Source organism: Pogona vitticeps, chromosome 2 (assembly GCF_051106095.1).
Source record: "Pogona vitticeps strain Pit_001003342236 chromosome 2, PviZW2.1, whole genome shotgun sequence".
Lineage (NCBI taxonomy): Eukaryota > Metazoa > Chordata > Lepidosauria > Squamata > Agamidae > Pogona > Pogona vitticeps.
Window position 1 is genome coordinate 197,051,895 of NC_135784.1, and position 12,429 is coordinate 197,064,323.

Genomic DNA, 12,429 nt, shown 5'->3' on the forward strand with positions numbered 1-12,429 from the left:
TTTTTCCCCAAATATTTTGTGGTATGCTGATATTTAAATTTGTTACCCAAACTATATTTGGACATGTGCTGCTACCATATTCTTTATCCAGAATGCTTTTATAAATTAGTGAAATTAGTCCTTTTTTCTTTTTATTATTCTGATCTATACAATACTTTTCCAGCTCTGTTAATGGTCCTGACTTTTTATAAAATTCAATTGTGACATTTCTTCTCTGAAATAATGAAACTGGTTAGCTGCTATTTTTGTAGTCTTTTCTTCTAACTGACAAATTTTAATTGGTTTTCCTTGTACAAACAGATCTTTTATTCTATAAATTCCTAGTTCTTTCCAAAGTTTAAACTGAAAATTTTTATCCTTAGATTTAAATTGTGGGTGTTCTAAACAAGTATATAAAGGGGAATATTGGAGAGGCAAGAATTTTCATATTTCTTCTCCATATTCTCATTGCTTCTATAGTAAAAAGGTTCTATAATTGAGTCCCATTTCTTCACAACCTGTATGTATATAAATGTAACTTTATTAGGTTTGATTTCCCTTCCTCTTCCATTTGAACCCATTCAGAGATCTCTCTTTCCCTTGTAAAGTTAACTACTTAAGCTATTTGAACTTCATGACTGATGGAGAGAATAAACATTATACAAACCTAGTTTTTACTGGGAACAGCAAAAGCAGATTTCTGACTAGTTCAGGTAATAAGCTCATAGTAAACTCATCAAAATGTACAATATGTACATCTGCAGAAACCCTGGAATTATAAGCATCATGGATAGGGCTACCTGCACTTGGGAATAATGGGAATTATAAGGCATGATTATATATATCTATGGGGCTTAAACAATAAAAAAAGCAAAGCGTGCTGCTTATATACCACACCATAGCGCTTCAAGCACTCTCTGGGTGGTTTACAATTTAATTATGCAGGCTACACATTGCCCCCCCCCAGCGAGCTGGGTACTCATTTTACCTACCTCGGAAGGATAGAAGGCTGAGTCAACCTTGAGCCGGCTACCTGGGATTTGAACCCCAGGTCATGAGCACAGTTTTAGCTGCAGTACAGCGGTTTAACCATTGCGCCACGAGGCTCAATATACAAAATAAGTGGCACTAAAATGCTAGAAAAGTCCACACAATCACCAAAGATCAGCAAAACGTAATGAGCAGGACTGAACACAAAGCTGACTCTTTCAATTATTCCAAGAAACCATTTAATGATTCTAAGACATCTTTTAACAATTCCACGCTGAACTGTGAACTCTGCTTTCAACCAAGATGTTTCCTAACCAGATATTTCAGACTCTTACCTGGTATCTCACTTTCACTAGGGATCAAAGGGTGCCCACCAGTAGCAATCAGGATGTGGGGTGCAGTATATTTTTTACCATCAACTTCAACTGTAGGTTCATGATCAGCTGTGAATGATGCATGGCCACGAATGGTTTCTACATGAGCCTAATGAAATCAAGTTTAGACTGGTAAGTTGAAATCTGGCTTGGCAGCTGAGGCAGCTAAAACACCCCCATGACTTCCTTCCTTTTATCTTCTTTTCCTCATCTACTGCTTGATTCTTAAGTGAGCTCTCTGGGACATCCAGAAGTACAGATTTGACCAATCCCCTCCAGATGTTTATTGAAGGATGTATACTGTAGAACTAAATTAACTTTTACACCACAGACTTGGATTCATCATTCTCCTTCTACAGAATATCGATCGATCGATCGATCGATCGATCGATCGATCGATCGATCGATCGATCGATCTATCTATCTATCTATCTATCTATCTATCTATCTATCTATCTATCTATCTATCTATCTATCTATCTATCTATCTATCTATCTATCTATCTATCTATCTGAGAATATCTAGGATAATATAAAATCTCTTCAGGTTTGAGGTGAAAATAGAAAAGTACTTTGCCTCACCACCTCTATCTCATTTATCTCCTGCCAACACTGCAAATTCTAAACAGTTTAAGGAATAGTTATAAAAGAAGCTTACAAAAGTGATTTGCTCTGAAACAAAAGGGAAGAATCATTGTTTCAAAGATGAAAATTAACTATGCAATCCTCTTTTTTCACACTGTGAAAAATTTACACACCTTGTTCAAATTATTTTGATAGATCTCATTCAGGCGCTTCACATAAGCATCACGTTTCTCTTTAATTACTCTGTAATAAAATGAGTTTGATGTCACAACATTCTCTTACTCACTGTGTCCTACTAGTAAGCTCAAAGTTAAAAACAAATGCTTCGTTTTATTTTGTTATTGGTAAATAGGAGATATCCAACCCTCTAAAGATTCCCATTCTAAACAGATTGTGGGTGGGTGGGGGGAAATAAGAAAGGGAATTGCAAGAACACTCTATTCCATGACACAGTATCAGAGTGACACACTATCAAAGTGGCAGCCCTTTCAGTACCTAGTCTTCAAAGTACCACAGATACAACCATAAGCAGGACAAGACATTATCCAGTAGGTGATCTTTCTGTAGCATTATAACCTTTTTCATAAACATGATTTCATAAATGTTAACTTCCTTCATAACATTTGCACTTACCTCCAATTAAATTTTACAGTAGATATTTCAAAACCATAATCCATGTGATCATGGATAAATTCAGAGTGGACGGCAGTATTCCACATCACCTGTTTGGGAACAGGAGGAGGACTGAGTGTAATAATAAATGCAAATTGAAGCATCCTTAATTATTCAGTAAAGCACTACAAGAAAGGTAAGAGAGGCATATCATGCATGAGGAACCTATGTTGAGACCATGGTTTGAACAGATCAGGACTACACAACCCATCACTCACCACGATAAGTCCAATCCACTAATTGTGTATCATGAGATACCAAACACCTGGCCAGCTCTCCAACCTCTGCCGTTTGCTAAAAATGGAGTTGTTTAGCACTTCATTAACTACGTATACTGTATGCAGCCTTGTACATTAAATAGTTGTGCATGCCTAGATAACTATACAGTGGTGCCTCGCATAACGAGCGCACCGTTTAACGCCAAATCCGCATAGCGACGTGTTTTTTGCGATCGCTAATGGGATTGCATTGCGACGTTTTGAATGGGCAAAAATCGCATTGCGATGATCGGTGTTTTGCTTACCGATCTTCGCATTGCGATGTTTAGAAAACAGCTGATTGGTGGTTCCAAAATGGCTGCCGGATCAGCAAAATGGCCGCCCGCAGCGTTTTCGCGCCCTGCCCTCGCTTACCGGACAGCGAAAATGGTGGCCAGATGGGGGAATCTTCGCTTACCTGTGAGTTTTTCCCCCATAGGAATGCATTAAACAGAGTTTAATGCGTTCCTATGGGGTTTTCCCTCCCGCATAGCGACGAATCCGGATAGCGATGTTAATCCTGGAACAGATTAACGTCGCTATGCGGGGCACCACTGTATATGAACCAATGACAGTTGGACCTTTTTGATGTATATTGAACTCAGCAGACATTACGCAAAGCTGTTCTGTGCCCTAAAGGCAAGAACTAAGCAATAAGAAACAGCTGGAAGCTCCTGTAAACACAGAACCCACTGCATCTTTTCAAATGTTTATTTCCACAAATAGTATATATAAACTTGGAATTCTGTTTCAAGCCAGTTCTGATATTGTGCCAGAAAGGCTTAAAATCCCTTCAAAGAAACAAGCAAGTCAGATTTATGTTAGTATGTTATACTAATACTTTTTAATTAACTTTGATTGTACAAGTAGTAAAGGATTTATAGCTATTAGTGGCCACTGGAATCTTTTCTTCCCAAGCAAACATTTAAAAAAAAACACAGAGACATAAATAACACATTTGTAGCATGTTTTAAAGGGCTTTGTTTACCTTTTTGGGCACACATCCAACATTAACCTATAAAAGAAAAATAAACTAATTAATTCATAATTACCATCACTTCTGATGTAATCTAGTAATTTAGTATAAGCTTAGCATACAGCTGGAGGTCAGCATGTACTAGATTTACTAAGCTGAATTAACATTTATGAAACAGATAGATTAAAACTTTTAAATGTGGTTACTTTATTTCTAACACTAGCAAAATGCATCATTATGGTAAAAATTTTGGTATATAGGTAAAGTAGGCTTGCCAACTGTAAGGGGCCTTTCAGGGGGTAATGTACTTCTGTGTGCTACTTACCAAGAAAAATTATAATGAGTGTGCAAACACCTGAGTGATTTATATGATCAGACAGAGTGAAAATGTTGCCCTTACTGGAACACTCCCAGATGCAGCACTTTCACTTTTCCCCATTCGAATAAATAATGACTCTCTACTAATACTGTACAAAGCAATTACTGAGACGTGGTGCCAAACTTTTTGTTTCTGGTTACTGTGGAGCATTTTTAATTGTATTTCACACAAGCTTTCTTTCTGTGAATTGGCCACCTTCTGTTTACATCGTGAATACATTACCAGATTTCTGATTGCTTATTTTCAACATCATCTTCATATGCTTTTCCAGTTCTGATCTATGGCAAAACAACAAAAAACCCACCTTGCGATAAAAAAATGCAGTACCATCCTATCCCAACTGGACAGGCAAAAAAGAACTGTAACTTTTAAGAGGTAGTGTGCCTATATTTAAGAACTTCCTACTTGCAGATTCACTCTGTTTTATGTTTCCCCACACCAGTTAGCTAAACTATTAATGATCAGTAGCTCCTTAATGAATTACTTTCTGTTAGAAGACGAGTTTCATTTTAATCAGAAAAAGTAAAAAGGTTTGGAAACCCGTCTCACCCTCACATTCCAAAAGGAATTATTATGTGTTCCTCCATGCAAATCACAGTTGTTGTTTTTTAAAGTATCGGGCAAATAATGGAGGATTAACTTTCAAGATGTGAATAGAGATGAATGATTCATCTTCCTTGAGTTACATGAAACATAAAGCTACTAGCTTAAATTTGGGAGATGAGAAAAGGAGTTCTGTACTTCCTGAAATGTAAGTCATGATTTCCACACAAACCACAACATCTGCAGTGGTGTGCAATCATCTAAAGCAGGACCAACTTTACCATTTGGCAGCCTGAGGCAACTGCCTCTTGACACAACTGTGCATGCCACACAACCTTCCCTAAATAAGTCTGATGCATCAGATATAGTGCTATGCTGCTGCCATGTAAGATTCAACTGCCAGTCCAGTCAGCATCTGACTGGAGGTGAACTAAGGAGCTGCCACTTTGTACAGTATTTTCATTCAGGCAGCAAATTATCTTGGGCCTGCCCTCCTATCAGCTCCTTCCAGACAAGCAGTCCTTAGGAGTACCACTAAAAAGCTCTTAAGAAAGAACAGGAAATGTCACAAATGGAAGGGGCATCTCCTCTACACAGTTACTGCAGTATGGATCCCAATTTCAACTTTCATGGGTTCATCTGCTCTTCTACAGATTTCCGGTTTTAAGATTTCTTGGCTGCAGAGCTCCAGTGTGCTTTGCTGAACTACAGGAAAACGGTCTAAAATCCTTCAATAAAACACAAACCCCACCACTCGACAGAATGAAGCCATGGCAATGAAAGTGATATACTGTATATCAAACTACGTTGGCAATGTAGGGGGCAGAGGCGCTGAAAGGCACCTGGAATCCCATAAAAATCTCTGAATGCAGAAGCGCTCCAGCAGGATCTTCCTTCTTTCCCTGCTCAGGTAAGCAACCCTATCCTTTTTTTTCTTTTTCTCTTTTCTTTTCTTTCTTTTTTATTTATTTTTTTTACTTCCTGGATTTCTGTAACTCCCCTTATCTCACCTGAATAAAAGAGAACGTTAAAAAAAAAACACACACGGATCTTCAAACTCCTCTGCAACACTCCCGTCCCGGGTTTAAAAACGTCAGTCTCCGGGGGGTGCGTGTGAATTGGAAAAAGAGCTCCCCAACTCTTGCCAACCTCATTCCTCCAGCCCAGGGGGAAGTTCAAACACACAGAGAGAGACACACTTTCCCCTGCACGGCACCTCTCCCCACCCCACCCCCACCCCGCACCCCCCGACTCACGCAGGTGCCCCCGAGCCGCCATTTCTCGACCACCGCCACCCGGGCTCCGAGCTCCGCGGCGCGGCGAGCGCTAGCCAGCCCGCCCGAGCCGCCCCCCAGCACCAGGTAGTCCAAGGCAGTGGCGGAAGAGGAAGAAGAGGCGCGGAGTTGGGCCATGGCGGCGGCGCGACGAGGAAGAAAGAGACCGCTTGTGGCGAAAGCAAGCCGCGGGCGCAGCCACCCCATCCTGCCTCCGCCCCTTTCCCTCCTGCCGGGCGAGGCGGCGCGCCCTGTCCGGCCCCGCTCGGTCAGGTCACCCCTGGGGCCTCGGCAAGCCCGGCCCCCAGCTAGCAGGGTAGCTCCCTGATTGGCTCCCTGGCTTGTCGCTTCCTAGAAGAGCAGGGACGGCAGCCATTGGCGGCTGATGGGCCAGCCGCCGGACAAAAGTCGAGGCAGGTAGGGGGGAGAGAAGGAAATGCACTTCTCCTTTAAGGAAAGGATTGCCCACCGCGCCTGGTTATGTGACTTGTTGATATCAGGGAAATATACAATATAAATACAGGAATAGGCAGTACCTTTAATCGACCATCAAGAATATAAGAATAACAAAAAACAACAACACAGAAAAACAAACAAACAAAAAACGGCGAGCTTTCCGGGATAAAACATCTCCAAGGCTGTGCATCAAGTTCTTGTGGGTAGTTCCAAATTTATATGTTGTTACTAATGGCCCAAATCCACATGACTGATGGTGTAGAAAGATGCCAAACTCGTCCTCAGCTTGAAATGTATGGCCCATCTCATAAATTACAGGACAGTCCGGCAATCTGACCCCACATTTCCCTTTCTCTTCCTTTTAAAAACTCAAATAATTGTTTTTTTGTTTTGCTAGAGGAGGGGAGACTGCCCAGTGGCATGGCCTGCCTCGAACAGAGTTGGGATTGGGAATTTAGTTCAGCGACCAGGAACAGTCAATTTAAGTTGAATTAAAGTCAAATACTGTACATAGTTTTACTTAGTCAATGTTTTCCTAGTCGATGCATTACCATGTCAAGAGTCCATGGTGTTCCAGAATGCACGTTAGTCATCGGTTGAGAGATAGGCCATTGTATCGTATCTTACAGTTCAGGAAAAATCAGGAAAAGGTTTGCATGGTCGTGGGAACAGTACAAACTCAGGAATAGGTAAAGGTACCCCTTGACATTTAGTCCAGTTGTGCCCATTCATCCCTGTTTCCAACCCATAGAGCCAGTGTTTCTTTGAAGACAGTTTCCATGGTCTCATGGCTAGCACGACTAGACACGGAATGCCGTTACCTTCCCCCTGAGGTGGTACTTATTTATCTACCGGCATTTTAACATGCTTTCGAACTGCTAGATTGGCAGGAGCTGGGACAAGCGATGGGAGCTCACTCCGTTGCGTGGATTGGATCTTACGACTGCTGGTCTTCTGACCTCGCAGCACAGAGGATTCTGCGGTTAATCTGCAGTGCCAACACGTCCCTTTAGGTGATACCTTTAATCGATCATTGTGGCATTTGCCCTTGTGGCCCCTGCTTGTCTTTCCCTCACAAAGGCTCACGTCACGTTTTCTTTTCACTGCCACCAGTGGATTACCTCAATCTACAGTATAAATGATATTTGTCCGAACACTTCACTTGTGAACAGAAACAGAATTTATTTGTTGAAGTGAAGCAGATTGAATAACAGCAGAAGTTTCTCAGATACACCTTATACATAAGCAAATCATCAACAGTCCTCTCAGTACATACGTCTTTTCTCTTGCTATATCATTACCACCTTCTCTACATATTTTCCTAACCAGCTCTATCTCTCTCAGTATCCAACCCAGTCTCTATAGTTTATCTTTACTTTAGCCATAGGTAAAATCACTGGCATAGAATTTATTCCCTTGACTGTAACAGTTTGATTTGGAAGTATTTGTTCTTTAGGAACCACATCAGGATGACATAGGGTTAAATGGGAACCAGTATCTACAATTCCAACATAAGATGTCTCATTAATACAAATTTTCTCTCCAGAGTTCTGTAGTAAAATATTATCTGCCTTTATAAGAAAGCATCGAACGACTCTGACTTGTGGCAGATCAGATTTTTCTGTTGTGCTAGTTGCTATGGAGACAGAACCATTGTTACAACATTGTTCAGTGGCTTCCACTGGTTTTATACAGTAAACCTTTTTTGGTCTGACTATCATCTTTTTCATTTTTATGCTGGTTAAAATCACTATTCTTTTCAGTCTCACATTGAGCCCAAAAATGACCTTCTCCCCACACGCATAGCATGGTTTACTGGCCTTAGGTTCAAAATAAAGAGCCCTGTTAAATTTTCCCTCAGAGCTACAGTGGTCCCTCAACTTATGACCCTCCCTATTTATGCTTCTATTTGCGACTGGAGCTTCCATTTAAAAACAGAAAAAGGCAGGGGGGAAAGGTGGGAAGTTCAAATTACTAAATGTAGGTGGTGAAAGAGGCTGCTTCTTTGTAGCTCTTTTGCCCTGACGGTTAGAGTGAGTGTGATCAAGGAGGGACTGCCTGGCTTCTGCTTCTCAGTGAGTGAGTGTGTGTTTGCAGAGAGGCTTGGGACTGCCTGTTAGAGGTGCTATTTTCTGCTTTTAAAAAATTGTTCTGGGTGTTTTTGCAGCATGGTTTTAGGCTGAGTGGGTTATGTTTCTGTGCTGTGATGGGTCTTGGGGGTTTGTTTGTTGGGTTCCCCCCATTTCCGATGGGTCTTGGAGGGTTTGGTTGCTTTTTGGATTCCCCCCCCCATTTCTGATGGGTCCTGCATGCTCCCCTTGCTTTTTCCTTTGTTTTCTGTGCATTTTCAATGGGTTTTGCATGTTTGATTGCTTTTCTTTCCCCTTCTTTCAGCCAGAAGGGATTAATTGCCTTTCCAATAACTATTGCAGTGATTTTTTTTCCTTTGGCCAGAACGGATTACAGTGGGGTCTTGACTTGAGAACTTAATCCGTACTGGAAGGCGGTTCTCAAGTCAAAAAGTCTGTAAGTCAAGTCTCCATTGACCTACAGTGCATTGAAAACCGATTAATCCCGTAACAGGCCGTTTTTGTTCCATTTTGGTTTTTTTCTGGTCTGTAAGTCAAATCTCAGTCTGCAAGTCAAACCTAAATTTCGCGGCCAGAGAAGTCTGTAACTCAAAAAGTCTGTAAGTCAAGCCGTCTGTAAGTCAAGGGTCCACTGTAATGGGGTTTCAATGCATTCCTATGGGAAATGGTGCTTTGACTTACGACCATTTCGACTTACGTCTATCTTCTGGAATGTATTATGGTCATAAATCGAGGCACCACTGTATTATGTTTCAGGTGACTCTGCTCTATGGAGGAGGGCTTGTCTTTAAAATGGCTTCCAGTAGCTTGGGTACTTCCAGTAGCTTCGGTACTTCTGAGGTAATCTCTGCTGGGTGGGGGTCCTCTCCTCCTGTTGTCCCACACTTTTCTACCAATATTTACCTCAGGGATTCAAGGATCTCTAATCTCGCTGACGGAATCAGCATATTTAGATGCCTGTAATACATTTTTAGGATTTTTGTCTTTGACCAAATAACGAGATTCCCCAGGCAAAATGGAATAAAATTGTTCTAAACCAACCACATTTTTCATTTGGTCTAGAGAAGTGACATTTTCACAGTCCATCTATTTGTCCAAACATTTTTGGTAAGGGAACGAAATTTTCTTCTAAGGTGTTCTACATTTATGCCAAATCTAGAATATACCATTTTTATGTATGCCTCAAAATCTCTAGCTTGCTCTAGAGACATCTGAGAATAAAGCTCAGCTAAATCTTCATTTATTTGTGATCTCAACACTATTATCCTTTCATCATCCTTAATCTCAAAGTCCCAGCATACTCACTCAAATGAAATCAGGAAAGATTCGGGGCAGTCTCCTTTCCTATATTGGGGAAATTTCTTTAGATCAATTTTGAGAGATTTCCCTCACTAGAGTTCTTATTATTATTATTTTGAGCAGCTAATTCTAATTGATTCATCTGTATTTGAAATTCCATTTGTCTGGCCTCTTGCTCAGCTTTGAGCTGTCATTCCTGAGCTTTCTCTTCAGCTCTGGCTTTTTCTCTAATTTCTAATTCCATAGTTTTTTCTCTGAGTCTATACTAAGAGTTCTGAGTTTCCATTTCCTGCTCTAGTTTCCATTTCTCCAAATCTAGGGAGATTTGAATAATTTCCCTTGAGGGTTCCTCAGGTTCCTAAGGTATTTGAAGGTCTCCATTTCCATTCCCATTCCCCAACAGCTACACAAATTTGTGTTTGCTTGAAGGGGAACCCCATGATAGTTTTGTCCATAATAATCAAGGAACAATTAAGCTCACATCATTAGATCTCCCTTTTAAGGGTATCCTGTTAAATACATGAAAATGTGATAATGCTCATGATATGGTTCAGCCCTCTCTTTGGATCTGCAAACATATTTGCATTGTGAACATATGTAATTTCTTTGCACATATGCGTGCTAATACTGTATGTGAATGCGAGCTGGAGGATTCTATGAACTGCAGTCTAAAGAAGTAATTTTTCTGATGTCTAGAGTAGTTCTAAGTATCATTAACCACATTTAGGTGGAGTAGATGAACATCATAAGTGATCCTGAGGATATTGCAAGGATATATCTGTTTCCTTTTGTGAAATGTTGGATAGTACAGTCCGGTAGTACAGAGGAGCTGCCTCTATTTCATAACAGTTACTATATGATGGTTCTATCTTTCCATAATAGGATAGTGAACATTTAATTAGTTAGTCTCTCAAAGCAGATCAGAGAGCAGGTGTCTGTCTCCATTATAGCTTAGGGTCTTCCTCTGCTAGAGACAAATGAGGGGTGTGTTAGAACAGCATTCATGGCAATGAGGCTTGGTAGCCAGCAGCACAAGTGAGTAACATTTTTCACAGTTAATTTCATCCCCAGCACTGGACATTAGCTAACACTTCACTTTGCTGCATAGACTTGGGAGAGGGGGGGCCATACACACCTCTGTTCATCCTTCAATATTTAAAATTTCACACACATAATAGGATAAATTCACACTGAAAAAATGGAATCTGACATTATTTCATACAGTGTGAGACAGGGGTGGACAATTAATTTCTATAGGGGGCCACATGCAAAATCTGAACTGTGTTCGGGGGCCGAACCAACTTTACTTAAAAATAAAATGAAACAGTGATGTTATGATTGTTTTTATTTTAAACTTGTTAATCTTCACAAATACTAAAGAGGTTTCTTGAGGTATGTTAAAGATAAGCAACTGATCAACTTTAGACAAAAAGCTATAAATGGTTTTGATGTTCAAAACTGTCCGCGGGCTGGACAGGAGCAGCTCACGGACCATATGTGGCCCTCGGGCCGCATTTTGCCTAGGTCTAGTGTGAGACAAACTTCCCAGATCAAACTGGCTCAGGTCTCCCAGTACTGTAAAAAAGAAAAGCAGTACTGACAAGATGGTTAAGAACTCTTGCACATAACACTTTTTTGAGTATCAATAGATTATTCCTCTTTTGGCTGACTCTGTTTCCAAAATTTCTGTCCCAGTTGTTGCATTTCTACTTTGTTACAATGACCCAAACAAATAGTTTGATTGTAGTTTGATTCTGACATCTTATCTGACTGCGTATCTGGATCTCTGTTATCAGCAACCTATGTGCATGATGAACACCATGTGAAAACACAGCTTCTGGGTACAGGATGAGACAGAATTACATATTCTAGGACTACTAGTCTGCTGCAAGGGTGGGGAAATTTCTTTTATCATGGGGGCCAAATTCCAATTTGGAGAGAGTTTCAGGGATTACATCTTACCAATGAAGCTAAGGACCCAGCAGGGTCAAAGCAAAGCAGGCAGGGCCAGATGCAATTCTTACCAGTTTTTTAATTTCTGCACAAAGTATACAAAGCACCGTTCAATTACAGTGGTGCCTCGCTTAACAGCGATAATCCGTTCCAGGAAAATTGCCGTTAAGCAAAAACATCGTAAAGCGAAAAAATGCCCATTGAAACGCATTGAAAGGTTTTTTAAAAAACCTTTCAATGCATTCCAATGGGCTTCAAACTCACCGTCCAGCAAAGATCCTCCATACGATGGCCATTTTCACTGCCTGTATAGTGAGGAATCTGTCCCTAAACACAGCGGGGAGCCATTTTATTTACCTGGTGGCCATTTTGAAACTGCCCATCAGCTATTTGAAAACTGTCATTTTGCAAAGAATCAGTTCCCGAAGCAGGGAACTGATCATTGCAAAGCGAAATTCCCCCATTTAGACCATTGTTTTGCGATCGCAATTGTGATCACAAAAAGATCGTCGTAAAGCGGATTCATTGTAATGCGGGGCAACTGTGAAGCAAGGCACCACTGTATATGCATGTGGGCTCAGCATAGGCCATGGTACCATACC

At 40.8% G+C, this 12,429-nt stretch overlaps 1 protein-coding gene across 2 annotated transcripts in view; it reads right to left on the reverse strand.

The window, feature by feature from the left end:
* The window catches only part of GSR (glutathione-disulfide reductase), a 37,312-nt gene extending 30,985 nt beyond the window's left edge, over window positions 1–6,327 (reverse strand). For both annotated transcript variants that reach the window (XM_072991883.2, XM_072991882.2), the window contains exons 1-5: window positions 6,012–6,327; window positions 3,846–3,872; window positions 2,562–2,650; window positions 2,102–2,171; window positions 1,305–1,452 (exon numbers count right to left, since the gene is read on the reverse strand). In XM_072991883.2, coding sequence (XP_072847984.2) covers window positions 1,305–1,452; window positions 2,102–2,171; window positions 2,562–2,650; window positions 3,846–3,872; window positions 6,012–6,236 — 559 coding nt within the window. In that variant the 5' untranslated portion in view covers window positions 6,237–6,327. The remainder of the gene's footprint in view (window positions 1–1,304; window positions 1,453–2,101; window positions 2,172–2,561; window positions 2,651–3,845; window positions 3,873–6,011) is intronic.
* Window positions 6,328–12,429: the final 6,102 nt, after the last annotated feature.